The 27,319-nt window shown below is 31.6% G+C and overlaps 1 protein-coding gene across 9 annotated transcripts in view; it reads left to right on the forward strand.

The window, feature by feature from the left end:
• LOC143237455 (uncharacterized) overlaps positions 1-25,374 on the forward strand; it is a 79,476-nt gene extending 54,102 nt beyond the window's left edge. For 6 of the 9 annotated variants that reach the window (XM_076476721.1, XM_076476723.1, XM_076476724.1 and 3 more), the window contains exons 16-25: positions 2,052-2,277; positions 7,888-7,988; positions 8,309-8,570; positions 8,928-9,028; positions 13,645-14,099; positions 14,386-14,483; positions 16,477-16,655; positions 18,578-18,784; positions 23,577-23,725; positions 24,287-25,374. In XM_076476721.1, coding sequence (XP_076332836.1) covers positions 2,052-2,277; positions 7,888-7,988; positions 8,309-8,570; positions 8,928-9,028; positions 13,645-14,099; positions 14,386-14,483; positions 16,477-16,655; positions 18,578-18,784; positions 23,577-23,725; positions 24,287-24,478 — 1,970 coding nt within the window. In that variant the 3' untranslated portion in view covers positions 24,479-25,374. Of the gene's footprint in view, positions 1-2,051; positions 2,278-7,887; positions 7,989-8,308; positions 8,571-8,927; positions 9,029-13,644; positions 14,100-14,345; positions 14,484-16,476; positions 16,656-17,415; positions 17,594-18,577; positions 18,785-23,576; positions 23,726-24,286 lie in introns of those variants that run through there. The other 3 variants (XM_076476725.1, XM_076476727.1, XM_076476728.1) reach the window with 3 other exon arrangements.
• The last annotated feature ends 1,945 nt before the right edge of the window (positions 25,375-27,319 follow it).

Here is a 27,319-nt window from a genome sequence, read left to right on the forward strand (position 1 = left end):
ACAAGTTAACTTGTAATCAGTATTGCCTTTTAAAACCAATGGCATCATTTGTCAAATTGTTTTGTAAAATCTCTTCAAGTTAAGGTTATCTTTTTGCTGTTAAAGAATTGTATTTTATATTAGAGCTTTATTTGTAATCAGACTGATGTGTTCTGTACAGAATTTAACTCATTTTGACAGTTTTGTTTTTAATAAATTCAAAGCTGATTTAGTGTTTTGGTGTTTGAACATCAAGATTGTGGGTAGTTATACTTTGTAATATGAAAAAGTAAGTCATATAATATTAATTAGAATGTGTCTGATAGTACAACATGAAAAAAGTATGTTATCAGGCTATTGTCCAGAACTACGGCTTAGAAACAAAGCCTGTAAGGTACCAGAAAGCAAAATGTTGCTTATCGTTTACAGCTGTACCTTGTGAATGTAAATATTCTCGTATAGAAACGACCATAAGCCCAAATGTTTGAAAAATTGTTTCTCTTGTGTTTCTTCACTTCTGATTTGTTGTTGTTGTTGCCTAAGTTTTTAGATTCTATATCACTTGTATGTGTTATACTTATGCTTACAGTTTTATGCTAGAGAGTTTTTAGCACTGACCAAAATACAATTTCTCTTTCCCTCAAATTGTGGAGTTTTTTTGCAGCATAGTTTTTGTTATGCAGTCCAGGTAGCACAGCACTATCCCAAATTAAAAACACTAAATACAGGGAAACAATCACCAGCAGCCTGTGTATATATTGCTGTTGTTTTATGTGTATATATTACTCAGTTACTTGTTAATTTATTTTTACTTTTAGCTTCCGTAATGATGATAATCGATACAAATAAGATGTATTTAAGAGGTGCTTGCAGTTTTGATATAAAGAATTAGAGATGAAGACTACTTAGCACTTGACTTTATAGCAATAGGACAAACAAATGCAAGCAAAGCCTAGCATCCAAATTTGGTATATAGTTGCAGAAACTAAGCAAATTAATTTAATTATTTTCAAAACAACTCAAAATTAATTAGATTGTAAGAAATTAAGACAAATAAGTATATATTTTTAAATACAGTTCACTAAGAATCAAAGTTATGTATGCTTAACTAAGTAAGCCATACACATTTTCATTTTGATATAAAATCTGTACTGCCATTCTGCATTCATGTAACCGTGCATTTAATCAGTAGTTTTTAACTTATTTCATGTTCATGATTCTTTTTTATATTCACCATGTAATGCATGATGTAGTTTTTGGAAATATGTTTTAAAAATAATTTTGCAAAATTATATGTTGTTTGGTATTTCAGTGTTGTTAACCTGTGCTGAAATTCACTTTAGGTTGGCATTTTTGACTAAATTAAGTATTTTGAATATGGCTGTTGTAGTTTGGTGTGTTACTGACATATGTTCAGTGAATATGAATAAAACCATCTCTTGCCATGTTTTCAAACATTGCAGTAAATTTAATAGTTTTTTTTAAATAATAAATTGGTTAACAGTAAATCTTTATAAATTTAATCATGTAATGTTTAACTAACAGTTAAACATTTTTAGTTGTAATGTAGAAAATGAAAGTTTTGGGATTATATTTCTCAATTTTTATATATAAATATATTTAGTATAAATGGGCTATATTTATTTTTTTCTAAGTAATGATGAGTAAAAATTTGAACTGTTGGTATTTGACTACATATATTTCTTTTCAAAACTACCTTCAGTGAGCTATAGTCTCAAAAGTTTATCTATATAATGCAAAAACCTTTTAATACCATAAAATGTAAAATCTTAACACTTCAGCACTGTCTTAAAAGGCTGTATCATCTTTAATAATCATAGAGGAAAGTTGTAGATATTCGTTTTTTAAATGTATATACTTTATTGATTTTATTTTGGTAAAACAAGTTTTGATAATTGTGAATTACTTGTACAAACTCTCATTCAAGTATTAAGTTGAAAATCAGGTGTGATGATACTGAGTGTTGTATGAAATAGATAAAAAAAAAATTCAAAGATATTTAGTTAAACAAGTTCTAACCTGTTGTTACGTAAATGTTGACACAATTTCAGAGTATCATAGTGAGGTTGAAGTTTGTCCAAACTGTGAAAGCACAGTTGTGATGCAGCTTGATTCTTGTCCTTTACCTGCTGCAGAAAGACCAGCCACTCTACAAGTTTCTTCTCATGTCACACCACAGAAAACTGTACAATCTTCAGAAAGTGCTTCTCTCTTATCTAGTTCTCCTAGAAAATTCTTCTCGGATATATATCGAAAGAACTTTAATACAGATAATGGGTATGTTATTTTTCACTGACTTGAAAGAATCAAGATACTTTAGGTTTCACTGTTTTGAAGAAACCTGTTATTTCAGGTTTGAAATGCACAGTTCTGTTGACTAAACAATTTATTGTGTACTTATTTTTTCATTCTACTTGTTTAAATCTTGATAATTAGTTTTTGCCACTTTTAAGCTTGTAAATATATTTCTTTGCTTTCCTAAATACTTGAAAACTGTAATGATTAGAGCTACTGTACAACAAGTGTAGGGATCACATCCAGTCTCTTCCTTGTATTTTTTTAAGTCAGTCCTGTCCAAGAGAAGGACATAAGGATATTTGTTCTGTCTAGAATGCACCAACTAATCACAGTAATGTTAAAGTAGAAATACCTTCTTCAGGCTAATTATTCTCAAAAATTAAAGTGAATAATTCAGTAATTGAATAACCTGAGTATCAACTGTAATGAACTAGTTGGTTGTTATAGACATACTGTAGAAAGAAATGTGATAATTTCAAGCTAAAAGTTATTATATAAGTACTTTATTCAAATAATACATGGATTTCATTGAGATATTAAACATTTCAAGAGGCATATGTATGGCTCTTTCATCAAATGTTGGCATAGATAGCCTAGTTACTTTGTGCCATAAAATGCCAAACCAACCAAATTATTAAATGTTACTGCTTTGTGTTTTACAGGTTAGGACCATATTAACTGTACATGTATATTTAGTAGCATTTATAAACACATTTATGCACCTTTGAAATTCTCTTAAATTATAATGTCTTTTAATTGCTTCATTAATTTTATCAACCTAAAATAAGAAGCTTATTCTTTCTGTTATAGTATAACCTTTAACTAGTAGTCTATATGGCCCCATAAAATTTTATTTTTCTCATAATTAATTTTTGTTTTTACAATAACATTCAAATTATTATTATTCTTGTAGAGTAGTATCAGCTTTTGAAACAGTAAGATTCATTTTTGAACAATGTTGATTTTTATAAATGAAAAATAATAAGGTCTGCATAATGTGATAAAATGCATTTTCAATTTTTATGGTTAAGCATAAAGACACAGGTATGTACCTGAGGTAAAATATCAGGAAGGCCACATTTTTGTGATTAAGTGACTTTGCTAGTAAATAAGTTTAACAAGTTGTTTCACAGTTAATTGCTAGTTTTTCAAGTTCTTATAACTAAATTCTGTACAAAGTTTTTAAATTAATATTTGTAATTTTATTTTTGACTTCAAGAATTATGTGATAATGAGAAAGCATAGCCCCTCTCTTAACATTGCATGATGATGTTACTTTGAACATTAAATCTGAAAAAGGACAGTTATTCAAGTTGAAAACTTTCAGTTCAATTTAGAATAATACCTTGCCACTCCCCTATGAATTGTTAGCCATAAGCCTGAATAGATGAATCATTATAGTGCCTTATAGTGCTAAAAGTTTTATATTAGTGTCAAAATTTCAACACTCACATTAAGTCAGTTATGTCTGCTATTTTTTCATTATAGAATGTAAAATATTTCTCTAGCTCTAGAAGAGCAGAAATTATTTTGGTAATTGGATTAGATTTTACCCCTATTCTAATAGCATCAGTCCATTGGATTGACACAATATCTGTGAATGTATACGTAGTAAATATATATGGCATATTTATAGGACATATTAAAAGTGTTTGTAGGCAAAATTTCAGAATTTTTAATAAAGTATTTCTACTAAAGATCTGTTAATTTCTAAAGCTTTTACAAAGTTATTTTGAGACTAAGGTGATTTTTTCATATTAAGAATAGAAATACTTTTTCATCTTACAGGTTTCATATTATAATTTGCATAAATTATAGAACCCCCTAAGTGAATACCAAAAATTTTTCTTCATTAAAATTTTGAATTTTTTATCTTGTTTTCTCTGCTTTAATTGTAATGAAATCATCAATGTACAGTGAAATGGAAAGTTAACCAATACTGAATGGACTATATATGCTTTTCTTATTCTCAGAATGGATCATTTAACTAAGTTATTGATCAACTTACCTTCATATTTTACTGTTTACCTCTTCAGATCTGTTTTATGTGGTTTTATTGTTGCCTCTTGGTCCTACTTGAACTTTAATCCTTTTATTATACAGAAATAAAACCACAGTGGGAGATCATTAACATATATTGTGAATTCCATGAGTGATCTGTGATCTTTGCAAGTGCAAACCTTACTTTGTAAGGTATCACTTTTCTTCAAAACTGTGCTTAGCTCCTTTCACCCAAAGCTGTCTCCATCCTAGTCTGTTGTCTAATCATTACTAAAAAATTTCACTACAGTGCACCAGTTTCTATACCCCATCAGTTTGTGCCATTTGAATGTGCTGATCATATGACTGCTTTCCACCAATCATATTGTGCCATCTCTACTGGTGCAACTAGTTCCTTCTACTATTATAGAAGAATTCCCACTTTCATGATTGGCATTTTAATGTGTAGATGTGTGTTTTAACTTGCTGTTTGTGTGACAAAATTATGGTAGTGCTTGATCACAAATTTATATAAGTTTCAACTTCAAGTTATGACGTTGTATGTTTGATTTTCATTGTTTCTGCCTGTTAGTTTTCAAAAATATTTGTTTTCCAAGTTCTAATTTGTTCATATAAATAGGAGATTTAATATAACAGATGATGAAATTCCCACTGTAGTCAACAGTGTTTCTGACACTAGTCCCAATGTTTCAGGGTTAATTATTTCTGCTTGGGTTTGTCATAAATTTGGTGGATATTTTTGTGAGGAAGGATGTAATACTGAGTAACATCTGTTACAACTTCTCCATATAATCTTCTGGTTTAGGTATTTCCCTTTTTCACAGAAGACCTGTGATGAGTTTTGAGCATATATTCCTCACTCCTAGAAGAGTGTGTGTGTGCTTGTGTGGATTAACCTAATTTCCTCATGCAATAATTTGTCTTTAATGTTTTTCTGCTCCATACTTGGTAAGTTAGATTTTCATAATTCTTTTAACATCTAAGTTATTTTAGTTTAAACTTGCATTTAAAATTTGATTATTCCTTTGTTTTTGTTTAATCTTCAGTATATGTATAGGTTTTGCCCTTTAGTTACTGTTTCAATAATTGTAACTTTGGCCAATATTGTGGGTTTGTTCATTTATTGATACTTTATTTCACTGTTTATGTCAGTTGGTTGTAATTTCCTTTTTAATACTAAGTCATATCCAATTAGGGATTAGATTTCAGTCAAATTTTGTTATTGTTAATTGGGTGATTTTTCATTCTCATGTTTTTCAGGGTAGATTTTACTTGCATGTCTTTTGTCTTATCAGAACACCACATATAAATGTGTTTGCCACTTGCTGGAATACCAAAATTCCTTCCTTTTGGGTTTCTAGTTCTACACTCTTCAGTTGTGAGAGTAAATGCATTCCTTCAGGATTGGAAGGGTCTTCATCTCTACACTTACCCTATGATTAGACTCTTATCCCCAGTCGTTTCCTTTATTCAGACCACTCCTTATTGTATCCTATTTGTTATTGTTTCTAGCTCTTGTGTATTCACTCAGAGAATATGGGGTTATAGTTATTATAATCATTACAGTACCAAACAATGAATTATCCAGTAATATTCAGTTTCCAAGGCACTTTCCCCAGATGTTTTTGTCTGGACAGATTGCACTTGATGATCATATATTTCTTATTTAAGGATCTTCCACTAGATTTTTTTTGCTCGAATGGAATGCACTTGGCATAATCAAATGTATCTCAAGGATGTTTTGTGCCTGAGTGGACCACATTTATACAATTCAAATACATTTCATGCCTCTTATGCTCTTAGCCATTCATGTACTGTTATTTTATTTTCTCCTATAGCTCATTTACTGGCACCATACTTTGATTTGATATCACTGTATTTGGTATCTTGTTTCTTACAATGATTCATTATGCTGTGGATGTGGACTGAGGGCTAGTTATGATGACCTTCACAATTGGAATCTTAACAGTAACCAAAATCTTTTATAATCCTACATATCCAAGGTGCTTCCCTAAGGGAAAGTAGTTGCATACACACAAGCCTTTTCATGTTTGTCCAATTCATACTGATTTGTATCATAGTTATTCATTACTTCATGCACTGATTAGTACTGTATGTCTGTTTATTTACTTCATTGATGCCTCTCAGTTCGGTTTTGCTCCAATTGTTTTACTGTATTGATAGCCAAGAGAAGAACATACCTGTTCCAGAAGTATTGTTATACTCCTCTGATATGCTTTCTCTTCTTACTCTTGCATACTTGTTCTTTCAATGTGGTATCTTTCTAATTGATTTGAGTTTGATGCAGCTTCAGAGGCCTCTCCACCTTGGCAATGTGGAATTCTAACTTTGGATGAGCAGAGGTAAATAATTTTGGAAGTTAACATTTTTCTACTGTGAAAATATATTTTTGATAGTACTTACCTCCAGTCCCACTTTCCACTCTTTCTCCCCACTGGGATTCCAGGTTTCTGGTTTGTGCCTACCAATCATTAAATGAGAGAATTTTTTTTAGGATAGTATTGGGAGTTAGATGCAATAGTAAAGATTGTACAATACGATTGGTGAAGAGTAATCACGGGATTAGCGCATGTTTTGAAATGGCAGAAAACTGATTTGCTATAGCAAAATGGATTTTGCAATGCTTAGAGAGCAAACCGAGATAACTTTAATTGAGGGGGAAGTAAGTGCCTATCTATCAGAAATGCATTTTCAAAGTAAGAAAATGTTTAACTTTTAAATAGGTCACTTCTTCAAATAGATAGATTCATGGATGTTTCAAATATGAGCTTTAGAACATAAAAAATATACCAGCCAGTTGAGTATAATGTCTTAAACTACTTTAATTCAACTGGCCTGCTAATTAATCTGTAAGTAGGTTTAAAAATTTCTACTAGCTTTTAAGAGATGAACAATAATGAACACACAAAAGTCATCTGAGGTAAAGTATCTACATCTGCCTGAAAATGAAATATCTTTAAGAATCTATTAACCAAAAAAAAATATCTCTGTCTACTGGTAATTAATTTCCTTTCACATAATGACCCATAGTATAGATAAATTTCTTTATAGCTATGATAAGACTGAAAAAGTTTCACTGGCTGGGCTAATAAATATATTTATATCTTGGCAACTTGAGAAAATAAGGTCTGAAGTTTTATGTTCTGGCTTGTAAATATCTGTTGTTTTTATTTCTAATTGGTGTCACTTTGAAAGTTTTAAGAAATAAAGTATTTCTAAAACTGAAAAATCAAGAGGGAGTTGTCATATAACAAAGAAATGAAGATTAAGAAGTGATTTAAATATTTTGATTTGAAGTTAAGAGGTAAAACTTTGAATTATAAACTACTTGTTAATACCAAATTTGTTAAAATATATTAATAATTAAGGTAGTTAATCAAATTTTAAATTTATTTCTATAAAGGATCATCACATGCACACTTTGACCAAGCTGAGATCATAGGATTAGCCCTAATTCACATATTTGAAGAAAAAAAGAGAATGTGAATATGTGTATCATAAGAAGGAAAAGTTGTAATATTTTACCCTTGTGTTAATGTGCATATCATGAATGGAAGTTATTTACAGATCAAAACCTTTACCATATGGATCCAAAGTTGTCAGTTGCAGTCCAAGCTTAACACACAAGAAGTACAATCATGGACGAAGTGTTTCTTTAGATTTTCAAGGTAATGAATAAACATATAATTGCAATATGAGTATAAGTTTTCATACCAAACCACATGATAGACCTTAAAGTGTTATGGTTACCATAATATATACTAACATTAGTTTTTATTACTTATGTGCTCATACTTTTGTTATATAGTTTAAATGTTAACGTTTTTTATTAACCCATATGTTAATCTGTTTATTTTACTGTTGTATTGGTATTGTTCAATTAGTTGGTTTTCTTTTCAGACCTTTGTAAATATGTTTAGATATAATAACTTAAAATTGTGTCCAACAATAACTTTTAATTTAGATACTCCTGGTTTTATCTTCTTAGATGATGGTGAAAATAAAAAAGGCCAAATGAAACCCACAAAGTCATCATCAGAAACCAGCTCCCTTGTATCATCTGAAGTAATCTTAAATCCAGAGTGTTCTGAAGTTCTTAAGCACAGAGAAGGTTTCAAAAGAAGCTGCAGTGACATTACAATACTGAGTAATCCTAGCCAAAGTAGCATTGCTGTGATCTCTTCATCTAGTTCAGAACAAGCTCCTCAAGGATTAGAAGCAATTTCAGAAAAGTCCAGTGTTTGTAGTCCGTAAGTCAGTAATCAGGTTTATCACATTATGTAGAACAATAAGTATATGCGACTGCCTTATCAGTGTTATTAACAGGGGAAAATAAAAATAAGGCATAATTTGGTGACTATCACACAAACATAAGTTTGTAGGAAATAATTTTTAAAATGTTAAACCATTAATTGTATGTTGGAACAAGCTATTCATAATTAGCAAATTGTTATTGCATTTATTAGTTAAAGATTCTGTATCAAGATCTATTGTAACATTAACTACTACTTTGATATTCATTCCAACTGTTTGATTTGTCTGAGTATATTTGTGTGTAAAAGCTGTAACATTTCACAGATGTTTTAAATGTTTTTAATGTTTTCCAGTCTTGCTTCTCCACATCATATAAATGACTTCAGCAAGTCAAATACATTAGACTACCCAAGAAACCGTTACAGAAGCTTAACTGCAGAAAGTGGTTCATCGGGTATTTAAGGATTATTGTTTCATTATTAGTCTAAGTGCAAAGTAATTTCATGTTATAATTAAGAAAATTATTCTTTGTCAATATTACACAATATTATTTGTGTAATCTCTAAAACCCCCTAAATACATTTGTTTGTTTTCAGTAAGAGTGTATATTTTGTTATCTTCTATACTATACCTAGTAACCATTTAAAAAAAAAATAAAAAAATTATGCTTTATTTGTGCTAGAATGACTACATGTTACAATACGAAAATACAAATGTTATACAAATGTCTAAGTAGCTTACTTCTCTCATAACACTGTATATGAACATATATTTTTACTATTTTTTTGTTATATTGATCTTCCACTCATGCCTACCTAACATTACATAACTTGCACTAATGTGGTGCACATCCACTTTGGTCCCCTATTCAGTAATATAAAACTGACCTGTCCTCCCTGTCTTTGCTGTGTTTTAGTGGACTAGTATATTGTAACATACAATCACTTGCCATTTATTATACATTATGTATATAGATTATTACTATTTAGAAATAAATTATTAACCTTATTGTTCTTGAAATATAGAAAAATAAATGAAGAAGTAAAGCAAACAGTTACCTCCTCTTGTAATGACCTTTGTACTCACTTGTTGCTGGACATAGGTTGCTGAGAGTTTTAAATTTTTGCATGTGGAGGATACCAAACAAAATTCTTTTTAGGTTTTATATGTACAGTTGAATAATAAAAAAATCATAACTACACTGATACCACAGAATTCTACTGTAAATTATTAAGCTTACTGGCTAAGATTTATTTAGACTTTACAAAATATGAAAGTTTGAGCAGACTAAAGACACAACTTATCTCATTGAAAACTTGGATTGAAAGAATGTGGAAGCATTTTTATAGATTAAAATGGCAGGGAAAACCACTCTGGGCACATTCTGAGTTGTTGATTGGTTACTCACATGGCATATATTGGAGTAAGTGTACAAAAGGACCATTTCAAAAAATTGAAAGAGTTGAATAGGGCTACAGTTTTTGATTCAGGATATATGCCATATCTCAGTAAAATAAAAAGATATGAAGTTCTTATTTTATATTTAGCTTGTCAGTGTAAGTTATTTGAGTTCCTAATTCATACAGAAATATGATATCATAAACATCTAATTTTAAACAGTGTTGTGTTCAATTTATTTTTATCCTCCTGAAAACTGACCCCCCCCCATGTTGATCAATGTAGGTGAGGTGCCTGATCTCATGTGGCTCCAATATACTTCCAAAATACTATTTTGTTTTGTTTTCAGTTATAGTATTACTCCTCTCACAAAATCAGCTATTCTCATTCAGTGCTGTCCTCTACAAGCAAACGTTTTCTTTATGCATGCTACAAGCCTTCTGCTTCCCCTTATTGGAATTGCAAGAATTCATGCAAACCATCATGCATTCTTAGCAGTAGGAGCTTACGTGATGCATCTGACTCTCTCTGAATTCCTCTTCTGAACCATCACTTTTTGTTTGGCAGTGCTTAGGTTCAGATGTGCTGTTTTGTTTGTTTAATGCTTCATGTTTGACTTTGTTTTTTCGAGAAACTTTAGTTTTTAAATGAATGCACTCTCGGCTAACCTGTTTTTTAAATCAATATTTATCAATTAATTTTAGTCACCTTATTTACTGCACAAGAATTTGGTGAACTTTCCAGTGCAATGCATTCTGAAGTTAAAGTTACCACTTTGGAGATTACACCAACAACCATCATTTAGTTTTTTTCTCAGGCCTCAAGAATGGAAAATCCAATGATGGATTTATCTGTTCTTATATACTATGAGAGATTGCACATTACATTGGACAAACTTTGTTCCCCAATGACACCCAGGCTCCTCCAGAACAGGCTGGTCCTGTACAGGCTATGAGAATTTTGGTTGTGAATTTCCATCTTTAAATTTGCTGTTCCTTCCTATTCCCAGTTTAGTGTCTCTTCTAGTACTAATGTCATTATGGCTTTTGTGTTTTGTGTTTCAGGTTTGTGATGTTTTATTCATTTTTTTTATTCCTCATGACATTTCCAACTTCTTAACTTTTTTTTAATTTTCCTCCCTCACCTTGTACTTGAGTTCATGTTGATCACTTAGCTTCTAATTGAGTGAGTAGATTTACATGCTGTGTTCCACATGGTCTTGAGATCAATCTGCATTTTCCTACCATCATGCTGGTTATCCATTTTAGATCAACAGCTGTTAGGTTCATTATTGCTTATTTGTGGGGCAGCTCCTGAATCATCTGTCAGTCTTAGTTGTGCACAATATTCTACTTTGCACCTTACTTGTACTAATCTATTAAGGCACTTTTATATCTTCTTTATGTGGCTTTCCACAGAAGTTGTGAGAGATTTTCTTGAGATAAGCTTTCCCTTTTCTCTTCAACTCTGACATTACGTATATGGTTTCATTGTTGTTGGGACCTTATAGATCATGATGCCTTATTGGCTCAGTACCATTTACTCTCGACATATCATGAAGATTTCTGTATGACCAAATTCCTGAGGTGTTACATTTTAAAAAAATGTATAAATGTAGAAAAACTCTGGAGCCTCTGGTGTCATAAGTCCAACAACAATCCATACTTACAAATATTATAGCCCACTTGCCTCAGTTAGAGCATCATATGCCTTCATTGTCTTCATTGCTGTCATGCCTTCCCTGGTGTTCAGTGCTTTATGTTCTGTCAGATGATTTCATTGTTTATTTTCTTTTCCGATCTCTCATCTCTCCTTATCCCATGTCCCCCCCCAGATTTTTCTTTCTACCTTCCCATTGTCCCAAGAAATTTGTGGATTGATGGTCAGTAATCACTTTATCTTGCTTTAACCACTTCATTTCACTACCCCAGTTCACCATGGAGTGTTTTCTTACACTGAGATGGAATTTTCTTCAGGGTTGCAGATGACCAAAAGGGTGGTTAGACAATGCCCATACATGGGAGGTGTGCTACTTTCTCCCCTGCATCCAGATCTATGTCTTTTCACAGATGCATCACTTGGGGATGGAGGAAGGAATCAGTCATGAGGAGGTTTAGGACCATTGGTATAACAGATGAAAACCCTATGCATACCAGTGTTCTCAAACTTTTGGCTGTATGTGTCATTGCATTGCTTCTTTGTTCTTGCTTGGCATTGTTTGGTAATGGTGCATTCAGACAATACTATTGTAGTAGCACATATCAACCACCAAGGAGGGGACATCTGGTCCAGTTATCACTGTTTTTGTATGTTGGATCTCTTATGTTGGACCCATGCACATCACATTCATATTGTCATGTGTCATGTGCCAAGTGCTTCCAGTCTGGACATAAACTGTTGTGCACCAACTTGACATATCCCACAAAGTGGGCATAAGATTCCCTTCTTTTTGGGCATCTTTGCTATCAGTGAAGTTCTCTGTGTGGATGCTTTCATACTACTTATTGGTTACAAGCATGTTTTTGACCTCCATACAACCAATACAGTTTGTAATACACCATTTCTTTGGAAACATATCTCCATTCCTAGTTAGTATGAAATGATATTCACTCAGAAAGTATCTTTCTTTTACATATCTTGTGACAAATGTCCTTTAAGCTCACAAGACCCATTTTCAACAATCATAATAAACTTTTTGAAGTTGATAACATGATTGATGTCTGTTGAAACATTTGTACTCTTAGTTGGGAATGAGTTATGTGGATGACAATAATTTGTTTCAGGTTTATCATGTTTAATTTCTATCATAGTTTCATTATTTGTTGTTTTTACCTTGTCATTAGCAACTAATGACAACAACATAACAGTATTAAAGGGTGCAGTGGTGTCTTTACTAACTAACTTTACTAGCAGAATAACAATGGTTTAGGTGCAATTCTGGATGTGATTGAAACGATGATTTAGAATAATTGATAGCAGGAATAAATAAAGACATTATTTTCATCAACCTGTCTTTATGTTTCTCTTTTTGTTTCTTTGGCAATTTTTAGTGCCTCTAAAATGACTTACTCCTTATAGTCCATAATTACAACCAAAACTGAAAGTTGTAAATGGTAAATAAAACAGCTTTTGGTCCTACATAGTCCTAGGATGCCCATTTTGCATGAAGCATTGACCTCCACCTTCACATTCCCCCACTGTTCACTGGTTGCATCACAACTGGGTTGGTACAACTCCCCACAGCTGTATTGCTAGAGGAAATGAACAGTTACTAACCAAAATGTAAACTGGTGATGATTGACAATTTTCCTGACTTCTAAACAAAGCCTCCTGGAAAACTTCAGGGCAGGACTCTAACTTTATGTGAGGCCTTCTCACTTTGCAGAAGTGGTGGGGGCTTATGTTACACCACTATTGTTATAATATTTAATATATAACATACACATAATGTATAATGTTCATATTGGAAGGAGGAGAAGCCAATGCTAAAAGACTCTAGTTTGTGAATTATTTCTATAAACCTTTGATTTGAAATCTGTGAAGGACATATTATAAGGAATGTGTAATAATACATTTGCAATCTAACATGAGTTCATCTATTCCAAATATTTTTATTTGTTTGTTTTAAAATGAAGTCTAAGAACTTTAATCATTTTTTTGTTGTTGTTGTAGGATCTATTACAAGCAGTGTTTGTACAACTGTACAAACTGGAAAACCAGCTGAAACTGACCTTGTTATAATAAAACCTGAAAATGCTGGTTCAGAAATATATAATGCAAGTTCATCAGAGAAATCACAGTGTATTAATAGTTCTGATAGTGTTTCTTCTGTATCATCTGAAGTTTCTGCAGTTCCTGAGGTACATGTTGATAATATGGGTACTAAACAATCCCAAGACAACATTGAAATCAAAGATACCAATACATTTCAGGTACAATCATCTAGAGTTATAGAGGTCAATGATCAGAGCATAATTTCCTTGAGGCAGAATAATAACATTTGGTCCATGTTATCTGAAGGAGCAGGAGTCAGTTATAATGATTTTGTGCAGATTGATCACCGTCTTAAACTTTACCTTGAAGTCTATGTACTAGGCAGAGAAGAGGAGGTTGCAGGCATGTTAAAGGTATTATTAATCTTTTAAGAAAATTACCTTGAGGAAAGGAAATATAAGTAGAAAGTAATTTCTGTAAGATTATAAAAGCATTTATCTGACATTAAAATGAATGTTTGTTTAGAAGGAACAAAATATGACAATGTAAAATAAGTTGTAGAGCAAATAACATATTGCTGCAAATAAATAGAAAGCTAATGTTTTTATGAAGTAAATTCATGTATGTTCTTTTCAATCTTTTTTTTTTTAATTCCAAAGTTCAGAGAAATCTATTCATAAAATAAAAACTATCCTGCAGACAGAACTTGTCTTACCCTCATCAGTAGAAGAGGTCTCAGGATTGCTGGTGCTGTCAGAAACCCAACTTTACATTCTTCTTAGAAATGGCATTGAAGAGTATGTCATGGGTTTTACATATTTTTTGAGAATTTTAAAATTTGCATATATCTGTATTTTTATTATACACACATACAAGTAAAAAGCTTTTTAACATCTATAAATTTAAGGAGGCAGTAATAGACTGTATCACAAAACAATAAAGAGAGTATTCATATGTGGTATTCTTAGGTGAACTGAAAATACTTTGAGCTATTTTGAACAAGTCTGATTAAGCTATGGAAATGTAAAATAATGCTACTGTTCAACTGACTGGGTTAATGCTAAGGAATAACCACACTGATGACACAGTGCAAGATACAATATGAGCAATTTTTATTGGCTCTAACTAGATGGATCATGGGTGAAAGGCCATGTCATTGCTTTTGTTGATTTGCATTCCAAGTTTTATTGAACCACTATTTTATGAACTTCTCTTTTTATGTTTGATATCGAATTATAGATTATAATTCAACTTTCTTAATTTAAAAGTAAATATTAAACTCACCTGATCAATTTTTGTGTCACATGGTATGTTGAATACAGTATTAGTTTACATTAGATGTTTTTGATGTCAAAATACAAAGTCTATAATTTTGTATAAATTAGGGACTCAAATTACTGATATTGACAAGCTAGAATACAAAATAAAAACCTGTTATATTTTCTCTATGCTAAGCTGTCGCAATATTTAATAAATCAAACCCAAGCCTCTGCTCAGCTCTTTCTATTTTTGGAAATAGTCCCTTATATTTACTTCTACATATGACATGTGAATAATCAATGGGAAGCTCAGAATGACCCCCTAGTTATTTCATTTCATCCATTTTCAAATATAATGGCACTCTCTCTTTTTTTCTTTTTTTTTTTGAGACAAACCTTAAAGCTGGTAAATTGAGTTATTAGTTTTTTTGTGATCTTTGTCTGCTACCCTTTTCACGAAACATATCCTTGTAACTGGTATCTATATTACAAGTTTTGTTGATTCTTCCTTTTATCAACTTGGACTTTGCTGGATTATCTCAGTTAAAATACACACAATTTTCAAACTTCATAGTGTGCTGCATTACATCTTTAGATATTAAAACCAATTTTAAAAGTCTTTCAATAGAAGCTGGCAAAAATGATTTTTAAAATAATAAAAAATGTGACATGTATAATGTATAAAACAATGTTTAGACTGTAAGAGCTTCAGTATATAAGAAACTAGTAGGAAAATAATGATTAGGTGTATTATATATATAAAATAAAGGTATGATTGAAAAATAACACAAGATAAATTTAAAAATGTGTTAAAGTATTGAATGTGAAGATACACTCAACACAAGGAAACACTTGGAAGTACTTTGAGTCAATTATTAAGATCTAACATAACTTAGCATCATTGTAATCACCATTATTTAATTACATGTATTTGTGATTTGAATTCATTTTTACTTTGGCCACTGTGCTTTATCATATCTCACTTTCACAGATGAAACATTCTACTCTTGGAAATATATTATCCCACAAAAGTTGTTTCAAACTTTATGTATGTTCAATAATTAAGTGGGTATTTCTCAAAGAAAGAAAATACTTTGTATTTCATTCTTCTGTGTTCATTCTTAGGACAATCAACACAGAAAGTAATCATGTAAGTTTCATAATGAGTCAGAGCTTTTTGTTTCATCAGTTCTATACTAGAGTGTTGAATTAGAAAGATATTTAATTAGTTTGAAAGCCAGTTTCTTCATTAGCATCTCCTTACTCTAATCATAAACTTACAGAAACTGAAATTAAAGTGAGTGAGTGATATAGTACAAGTCATTTGTATTGTTTCTTATAAAATGTGATGAGATGTTAATCATTCAAAGAAAAACCAACTTCTTTTACCAGTTTTAGCAAAATGCTGAGTGTAGTACAGTAATGAAACTTAAATACTAACTGAATTTCCTGACTGTAATTTGCAGTTTTCTTTGCATATCTGACCAGTGTTCTAGAACTTAGTTTAAAATATTTTATATTATTTTCTCAGTAGTGACCCAGGTTCCAGTCTCCAGGTAGTTGATATTAAGCCATTGAAGAAACTTTCAAAAGTTATTATTTTATGTGGAAATCAAGGTTTCTGGCTAATTTGGAATGGAGATGGTTTTTCAATTCTGTGTTTATTGAAAGATGCTGACTATTGCAACTGTTTCATCTCTTTTCTATCAGGTTTGTATATATCAAATAAATAATTACTTTCAAACTTTGATTGTGAATGTTTGAATTTCATGTAAACCTATTGGATATGTAACTTTTGTACTAGATATTAGCATTTTTCAGAAATATTAACCTTAAACAAAAGTACTGATATTTTACAAAATATTTTAAGAATTTTAAAAGATAAGTTATGACTTGATTTTTCAGGATGTAAAATTGATTAATAAGTTAGATGCTTCAATGTTTTTTATTAAATGTGTGGAAATACCAGAATGGAGTCTATGGTTAACCTGAATAGATCACAATTTTCAATGATTTGTGTGAATCTAATTATGATGATGAGAAATTTATCATTCCTACACTATTTTGTAGAAGCCTCTCAGTGGTCATTTCATCAATTTGATGAGTTGGAAGCACTGTTAGCTTCTATCTTGGTTTGAGTGTCAGCTTCTGCACTTTCCCTTGTTTCTTGGTTTGTACACTGTTGTGATTTTTTAGGTAGAGATGCATTTGTTTACCTGCTGCTGCTTTTGCAAGTTATGTGAGGCTCTCCTTTTTCAAACCATTGATTTTTGTGAGCAAAAAAAGTAAAAAGGCTAGGCATCTTATAGTGGTGGACTGTGTATTGTATGTATGTGTTTTTAGTTGTCCTTGGCTTGCCATAATGAAGGAATGAATATATAGACACACACACACAGAAATATAGCATTTGGTAATGTGTTGATATTAAATAATATGTTATTAATTGTAATAATAATTTATTCTTTTGAAGAATTGCCCTCCAGTGGCTCAGCGGTATGTCTGCGGATTTACAATGCTAAAAACCGGGTTTCGATACCCATGGTGGGCAGAGCACAGATAGCCCATTGTGTAGCTTTGTGCTCAGTTCAAAACAACAACAACATTTTGATGAATTATTCAGCAGACGGGGAGAATTTCATCCCTTATTGGTAACCCTGGATATTATTTACTTTTATGATAGAATATTAAAATGTCTGGTTGCTAAATATTACAGAAGAATAAATTAGTGGCAGTAATGCTACATATTCTCAAAATACTATATATGTAGATAGATTCAGCACTGAGTATAAAAAGATAAAACCATTACACGTATACTTTTTTGAAAGATTTTTCAAACCTAAGATTTCTTTCTAGTTTGCAGCATGAATTAGTTTCTAAGTAAAAGAAACTTGGCAATCATTAATAAGGGGCTTTTTCATTTTGTTGTTTTTTATGAGGCCATGCTTTCAAACTTCTAAATTGTGTAAACTGTTGTATGTTCCCTCAGTTGAAATAATATTTTCTTAATAATACTGTTCAACTCATGTTAATCGGGTGGTCTATGAAGAAGCACTGTCGTCGGAACCCACACTGATGAGTGAAATGAGGTTTTTTTTCATTTGAGGAACCAAACAATACGAGCATTAACCACCCTCTCTAAGATCTTTGGATGTGAATTATTTAGCATATATTTTAAGATTTTACAAACATAGCAATGAATCGCAGGGAACTTTATTTGCCTGGACACTTGATGTAGACTACGTTTTCATCTACAAGGTGAGATTGATTCTCATAATATCATTCACATATCGTCAAGTAGATGAAGTTCCCTGCAATTCAATGTATACACTACATACACTTCTGAAAGCATCCATAAAATGAAATTTCATGGATCTCTTTAAATGTTGATACATGTCCCTTTTTCAACTCTTTTTGCAATGGAAAAATTAATTAACTTTCCTTTTAAAACATGTTTATGCACTTATTGAACTACAGCTTTTATTTATGATCAGTTTAAAAAAGCATGGCCACAAAAGTAATTGGTGCTATGTGCTGTATTTGAAACATAAAGTTAAAGACAAAATCCTGCTCCCAAAACTGTATGAAACCTGAATTGTTATTACACTGTGTATTATTTATTGTTTTTGATATAGATCTCATAAAGAAAGATATCTTACCAAGCAGTGATTCCATGGTTATTGAGACATCAGCTGAACAAAGTCTTTTACAACTCACTGAACAAGTATTGCTATGGAAACCTGAAGGTTCAGAGTTCCACCAAACTGACTGTGATACTGAAGTGTTACTCTACTTAATGGGTTATTGGGCAGAAGTTGCTAAATGTGATACAATAGAGAGGTGTATGTATTGTTATTTGTTATGTACTAGTTAATATGTTATACTTAAATGGATTCTGTACAGAATGAGTATTTGTTTCTCATTTTAATTAGTGAATAAATTGCTTAGTTATAAATTGTTCACCTGCTGTGAAAAAGGTACATCTAATAAATGATGTCTAAATTTAAGAAACCATTTTATATTTTCCCTCGCAAAACTTTGTTATCTTAATATAAATAAAAAAATGAATAAAAGCAGATAAAGAAAAAATTTCCAGTACTGTTATTTCCTTTGGCATAGTAAAGGGTTGCATAAATTTAATGTTATATAAGTTGGTGATGTACTGTAATATTTTAAATTTAATGTTATGTAAGTTAGTGATGTACTGTAATATTTTAAATTTAATGTTATAAAGATACTCCCTTTACATGTTTGGATCAAAGCTACTTAGTTGATACCATAAAAAGACTTCCGTAAGTGAGTGTAACCTTGTCACCAGATCAAAACATGCCGTTATTCTGCTATAACAGCATCAGTTTGTGGATAATATAAACATCTATTTCTCAATACAGATTAGAATATATTATTGGTTTATACTTGACACACATTTTCTTTCCTGGTAAATCATTGTTGCATAAATTCTCTTATATATTCCAAAGTGTGCACAGCATTTCCTCTTACTGCATGTGTGTGGTCACGCATGGAGTTTTTGTCAGATGTATATTTTTGTCAATGTTTGAAATATGACAAATGCTTCAGTTGTAACAATTGATCCAACAAATCAAATTGAAGACATCAACTGAAAAGTAGGCACGTACTGCCAAACTATTCAAAATGTGTTTATGAATACTGCTTTAACCTTATAAACAAGGTTTGAATACTTGTACTTTCCAGATATTATGAGTCAGCTCCAACATTTTATCAACAATGGTTCAAATTTTCTAAAACCACAAAACATTAAAAACTTATTAATATGCCTGCTAGAAAATTTGCAAAATTAATAAGATAGAAACTAGAATAATTTCTTGCATATTCTTTTTTATTTTTCTGAATTGGTAATGGTCCAGCTAGTATTTTCATTGTATGAAATACATTTCTGGGAATTCTCATTTTCCTTAAGTTAACATGTATGATTTGTTCAATATTGACATGTTAACTATTCATGGCTAACACTGCAGTAACAATTCTGATATTAAAAGTTGAAGTTTGGATGCCAGAAAAGCCTAAAAATCTTTGTGGTCAATTCATGATTATGTCTCAGCCATTCAGCTCCGTGACCATATTTTTTTCCAGGAAGAAATATTTTTGCAGATAATGTGTGTATATTTGTTTATACTGTAATGATAATTTTCACTCGCATTTATTTATTGGTGAAGTACTTATGGTAGCTAAAAGTTTTTGCCACTCGACACACCCTTGGAAGCTGTAACAATCTGTGTATCCTTGGGTTGTACCATCACTGTTTGTTTTCTCTACCTGTTGCCTAGAGAGACCTATGATCAATCAGACCTTGATGCTGTCATTGAACAGTTGCTGTCTCCCTTTTTAATTCTGGGGGACTTTAATGGACATCATCTCCTCTGGGGAAGTGCTGATATTGGTAGAAGTTGCTCTGTAGAATGTATGCTTTCTGATCACAACCTTTCTCTTTTCAATACTGGTTCTTTTACTTATTTTCATGCACCTAGTCAGTCCTTTACTGCTACTGATCTCTCAATTTGCTCCCCTTCATTATTCTCCCACTTTTCGTGGAGGGTTGATAATAACCCACAAAGTAGTGATCATTTTCCTATAATCTTGAGAGGGACTGGCTGTAGTCAATGCCACTCAACCTGTGTGTCCCAGTGGAAGCTGGATCAAGCACACTAACCCTCCTTTACTGCTCTCCTAATCCTGCCATCATCTGTCAGCCATCAATAGATGACTGTGTGGCAGCAGTAACTGATTGTATTATACAGGCAACTGCTCAGTGTATTCCTAAAACCTTGACACGTTTTCCAGAATATCCTCATCTGTGGTGGAATCCTGCCTGCCACATGGCAAAGAAGGCTCAAAAACAGGTCAGGGATACTTTTCATAGGTATTCCACACTATCACACCACATAGCTTTCTAGCAGGCCCGTGCACATGCTCGGTGGGTAAGACATCAAAGCCAGAAGGACTCTTGGTTTAAGTTCACAACCAGCATATCTGCTACCACCAGTTCCAAAGTAATGTGGAACAAGATTCGAAAGGTCACTGGGCAATATAATTCTGTCCCATTCTCGATCTTGCTCTCTGATGGCCAGGAAGTAGCTGATATCTGGAGCATCGCCAATACTCTAGGTGAAAGCTTTTGCCAGGTATCTGGCACTTCTGCTTCATCTTCTACCTTCTTAGCCATCAATACTTGGGTAGAGCAATCACCTCTTTTTTTTTCAAGCTGATTGTTTCTATGTAATCATCCCTTTTGACTGGTGGAACTCAAACTGGCTCTTCTTCAGTCTGGCAGTACATCGTTTGGACTCGATGAAGTACACTATGAAATGCTGTGCCATCTATCTCCTGCTTCTCTTGCTGTTCTTCTGATTGTTTTTAACTGGATTTGGCAGGAGAATGTTTTCCTGATGCATGGCACCAGGCTATTGTCCTACCTTTCTCTAAGCCTGGGAAAGATCCAAAGATTTCTTCAAACTACCATCCAATTGCTTTGATGGGCTGTCTTTGTAAGACCTAAGAGAGGATGGTTAATGCTCATTTTGTTTGGTTCCTTGAATTAAACAACCTCCTCTCACCCACCCAGTGTGGGTTTCAACAACAGTGCTCCACCATGGACCACCTGATTCAACTTGAAACATCTTGTATCAATATTCTTTGAATAATTGGTGAAGTTGTGCTACCTGTGGTCCCTATGACAAAGTTCTTGGGGCTTATCTGTGACCGTAAGCTGACCTTTATACCACACATCAAACGGCTATGGGTCAAATGTACAAGAGCACTGAACATCCTCTGTGTCCTCTCTTCCACCACTTGGGAAGTGGATCAGTGTTATGTGCAAAAGATATATCATGCTCTTATTTGATTGAAACTAGATTATGGATCACTGGTCTTTGGCTCTGCCAGGACCTCGGCCTTAAAGATACTGGACCCTGTTCATCATCAGGAACTTCAGCTTTGCACTAAGACTTTCTGCACTTCCCCAGTTCAAATCTTATACACAGAGTCTCCTGAACTTCCTTTGCACCTCTGCCGTTTGCAACTGTTTTTGCTGTATACTTCATTCCTTACCAAAACGTCTCACCTGGGTTTTTGTTTTCCTTTTTCAGTGGGCAATGCTTTTTTAGAGTGGACGCTCTGGAAGTTGTTCTAACTAAACTATGCATTGGTTACAGTTTTCTAACTTCTCGTTTTCTTTTATCTGGGACTGATGCACCAGTGTGTTGTCTGTGTAACACTCAGGTCACAATAAGCCACATTTTACTGTGTTGCCATCAAAGACAGCACCATTTTAAACATGTTTTGTCCCAAGGTTTATCCGTGACGTTAGACTGTGTTATTGATGATGGTGACACTGTCCACCTTAGGAATGTTTTTAGTTTTTTAAAGGCCATTGATCTTTTTAATGCTATTTAAGTTTTTAATTTATACATTAGACCTTTTTTAATGTGATTCCCTTCTAAGAATGAAAGTACATCTAGTTTGATTTGAAGTTAGAAAATGGTTGTAATGTCAAATAACTCAACCAGGACTCAAAAGGCTAACTTCAGGTGACTAATGCTACTCTTTGACTACCAACTAGTCATCCTGGCAAGTTATAATAACTAAGATTTTGCTACAAGTCTTTCAAAACTTATATTACTTTCTGAAAACAGCCATAATGTCTAATAACTTGAAACCAAGACTGGAAAGGTCAATTTCAGGTGACTAACAGTGATTTTTGAACATACCCGTTAGTCTTCCTGGTGAGTTATAATAATTACAATTATGCTACAGAAAGTCCTTTACAACTTGCATTACTGTAGTTTTTCTCTTACAGCTGTAGACTAGATGTATAAATGGAATTTGATGCTATTTATGTTTTCAATTAAAAATTAAACTTTGCCTTGTTTAACTTAATTTCCTTCTGTGAATCTTAATAATTTTACTTTTAATTTTAGCTTTTTATTGGATGTTTGGTGCAAATAGCCTAGTTACTTTGTGCCATAAAACACCAAACTAACCAACCAAATCACAGCTGATTTAACTGTAAGTGGATGTTGAAATGGTGTTATATATTTGATTGAAGGTTTTGTGAAAAGCTCACATTTTTATCAAATGAATGATCATGACTACAACTGAAATTACGAAAAGAAAATCATTTCAAGATGATGTTAATAGAAATCCACAGTTGATGCTAATTTTGTGTGGATTGAAACAATCTTGATCCATCTGTATTATTGCAAATTAAGAGGCAAAGAACACTATCTGTAAAAATTAACATATGTAAATCCATGTTTTCAGTGATAGTTACTGAACAATGTTATTACAGAATACATTTTTTTGACCTTTTGCATTATAACTTGTGTTAATTTCTTTAATTTCACTGTGTTGTAATATTAAATAACTAATTTCATAATTTATTATTTTTAAGATTAATCAGGTAATGATAAACCCACACTTAATGTGTAGTTTTTGTAATGTATAATGCATGTTTGTATCATAATTTTTATATTAACTGAACTTTCTCAAGGTTAACATTTCCAGTTATAGTCATTTGACTTAAAATCAATTATTTTTGTCTTTTGTAGTTTATAATATTAGTTATTGTTTTTACAGCATTTTAAATGTCTATTTCAGTTATGTCAACTTTGCAGCCTGTTGTCCTAGTTGTCACATACACAGATATCTATGTTGCTCGTATACATTTCCAAAAGTCTCCCATGTCACAACCGGTTACACACTATGAACCTCTTAATAGACAAAAGATCTCAAATTTAATTGAAGTTGTGAGTATAAACTTTCTTTTTCAGATATTTTTTATAATATTTTGAAAGTAATTGAGGGATTTTTGTTGGTATAATTTATGTACTGATGCATTTTCAGGTTCTAGTATTTTATACTGTTTACTATTCTGTGTATGTTTAACCATCAAATTTCCACAATGGTTTATACTGGTTACTGCTCTGTGTATGTTTAACTACTGAATTTCCAGTGTTTTATACCATTCACTGCTTTGTGTGTGTTTAACCCTCAGACTTCCACAGTGTTATACCATTCACTCCTTGGTTAATTTTAACCATTCACTGCTCTATATACGATTAATCATCAAATTACTGCCATGTTCCACACAGTTCACTGTTCTAGGTATGGTTTAAAACTCAAATTCCTCCCGTTATTATATCATTCAGTAGTGGTGATGTCTGTGTAATACATCACATTGAATAATTTTAAGTTCTGTTGTTTAAATCTATTTATTCAAGTTGTGTGTTATCAGCAAACAAGTCAAATTTAAACACTATATATATCAATAATAAATACTGATCCAATATACTTTTATTTTAATATAGATCCTTCAAGATAATCTAAAATGTGTAAAACTGTCTTTTCTGGATGAAGACAGTTGCCAAGAGTTTTGTTGGATCATTGGTACCCAAACTAAGACTTCGTTAGAGACATTTCTCAATGTAATAAAAGGACCATGGGAAACCCTATTTGAGGTTGAATTGCAACTTACTTTGGAAGAATGTGTTAAAAGCTGACTGAAGGTTCAGTGAAATGTTTTGTTAGTTGCTGAACTGGCCTATGATATTGAAAATATTAGTAGTTATTTTTTCTTAAATGTGTTAAACTTGCAAAATCAGTAACAACCTTCTTTTGTTAAAAATTATTTGACAGTAATTGAACTGTTTAAACGTATACTAATCCTACAAGTACTAGGAGAACAAAGGGTTAAATGGAATGAACATTACTTGACTTTCTCACACACTAGTGTTACATAACTACTTTAATAAAATAAGTGTAGCTTTCTAGTTTATCAGTGTTTCATATTAGTACTGTCATTCTACAAAAGTATAGAACTGAGGTGTAATTGTTTAATTCAAAACCAGTATATCCCAATCATATTACATTAATGTAATGAAAGTAAAACATTAATTCTCCAGTATTGTATCCCAGCATTTTTGATAAACATCATTTTGTTCTTCCAAAACAAAGAACATTTTTGTGTCTGTAACAAATATTTAATGAAATAATGTTTTCAGTTAGTGAATTATTAGATATGAAGTAACTAATATTGTCAGTGATGTTTTTGTTTTGTTGCTGTATTTTATACTTGGCTGCAAATTAAGAAACATTTTGTATGATTAGTGATAAAGTTTAAAATGGTTAGTTTTAATCACCTGGCAAAGTACAGTCAAACATTCTTATGTTGTACTTTTGTTTGTGTGCTATTGAAAGTAATTGTAAAATTAAAGAAAATGGAAGGTTATAGTGAATATTTAATAAACCACTTAAAAAAATATTTTTTTATTATAAAAATATTGACATATTTAAAATTTATTCTGTTAGGTGAAGACAGATTAAAGAATTTCAGCAAATTATATGTGCAGTTTGGGCTAAAAGATCTTGTGAATAAAGTTTGTTAATATATTTGAAATTTTTTTCATGCATGTTGGTGTGATATTATAATCTCTCCTAAAACATGAAGCTTTGGGATTGTTAAGAACTAATGGCAATATTTTGAAATGCATGTTTCCTTTTCTTGCAATTGTTTGTGATAACTGACCTATAAAAAAAGCTATAAAAAGGCAATGGAACTGGTTGCCAAATGTAGTTAGGCATGTGACTCATATTTATACTACTAGGAGACTTTTGTGTCTGAAGGTGCTGTTTGCTAGACTTCATGTATAAATTGACAGATGTTTTACTTTGTAAGGAAACATGATAATATAACTTAGCAGCTTTAACTCTTCACACATTATCATGAATAGTTTGTTCACAAGCATATGCATACTAGTAACAGTGAACTATTTGGCTTAATATGTATACACATGTATGTGTATTTCATAGCCAATTGAAAATAAGATACCACTTGAGATTTGAAGTCCATGCTTCCTAGCATGTTGTGATGAAACATTTACCAATATCTCAGACTAAAAGTCAAATGTCAAAATAAACATCTATGTGCACACACACACACTATGAAAGATTTAAGTAAATATCCCTAAAGTTGGAATATGGAGTACTTTTAGATTGTGCTGAAAATATTTTTGAGTAAAAGTATCTAATTTTATGTAAGAACAATTTTGTGAAACGTGAAAAAGAAAACTGAGTATTATAAAGATTTGTTTGAGAAACATCACTTTTAAATGTTATTCACTATTTTTTGGGAAAAGTATTAGAACTTGAATTATCACATACAATTTATTCATAAATGTTTATATTTTGTATTGCTGTAGTCACATTTTTATTTTTTCTTTAGTTCTTTTCACCTAATATCTCAGTGAATTAGTCAGAAGTTTTAATAATATTACCATTTGAATAATAAAAGACAAACTTACAGTGTTTTAACTATTTTGAAAATGAATGACAATTTTTGTGGGCAACTAAAATAAGAAAAAAACTAGATTATTTTATGTAACATTAAAATCTAATTTAATTTTATTATTTAGTGACAGACTTTTAGGCTAAGATCTTTTAAGACTTAGATGGTTAAGATAGTTCTTAGTATTAGAAGTATAAGAAGTAGCATGGTCAGTCTCGTGATTATTGGAGTAATTATTCCCCTTATTCAATCAGCTCTAAGAAAGAGATCTTGGAAAAACGGGAAAGAATTGTAAAAAGATTCTCTTTTGTTGTTTTATTTGAGACAAAAAATGTTAAATCAGTGAGAAACTGTGTAATTTGTTAACAGAACTATTTTGAAATCACCAGGAATATATGTAAACTAAAATTATGATTAAGTTATTAGAAGCAGTTAATATTGGAGTTTATTGCAGAAGAGTTGTGGATATAAAATCAATATTACTGAATAGTTGTGGATATAAAATGAAATGATCATCACTAACTTTTGCATATGACAGAATTAAATGATTTATTCTTTAGGTACAATTTGGAACATGTTTATACACATTTAGAATTTAGTGAGAAAAACAAATTAAAAGGTCTTGAAGTATTTATTTATATGAGATTAAAAATGCAGAAAGAAATGATTCACAAAGATTACCTTAATTCAGAATTACTCCCTGGATTGCTTTTTTGATGAGTACACTTGTTAAAGAGTATTATCATTATTTAATATAAGTACAATTTTCATATGTGTTTACAATATATGAGTTCTGGTGAAAAATATTAGTGGAAAGTTACTTTGTATATCTACATACAGTATGAATGACGAGTATTTTTTGTTTTAATAAAAAAAGGAGTTACTTATCTCAAATGCATTTTAAAATGGTTTGGCCGAGATCACAGGTCTCTGTGAGCAAAATATAGATTTTGCGACTCGTGTTTAACTTGCAGGGCATACCTGGATTAGAGTGCAAAAGTCACAACTGTCTTACAAAATTACATTCAAATTTTAATTTAATAACTTTCTCATCAAT

This window comes from Tachypleus tridentatus, chromosome 13 (assembly GCF_004210375.1).
Source record: "Tachypleus tridentatus isolate NWPU-2018 chromosome 13, ASM421037v1, whole genome shotgun sequence".
NCBI lineage: Eukaryota > Metazoa > Arthropoda > Merostomata > Xiphosura > Limulidae > Tachypleus > Tachypleus tridentatus.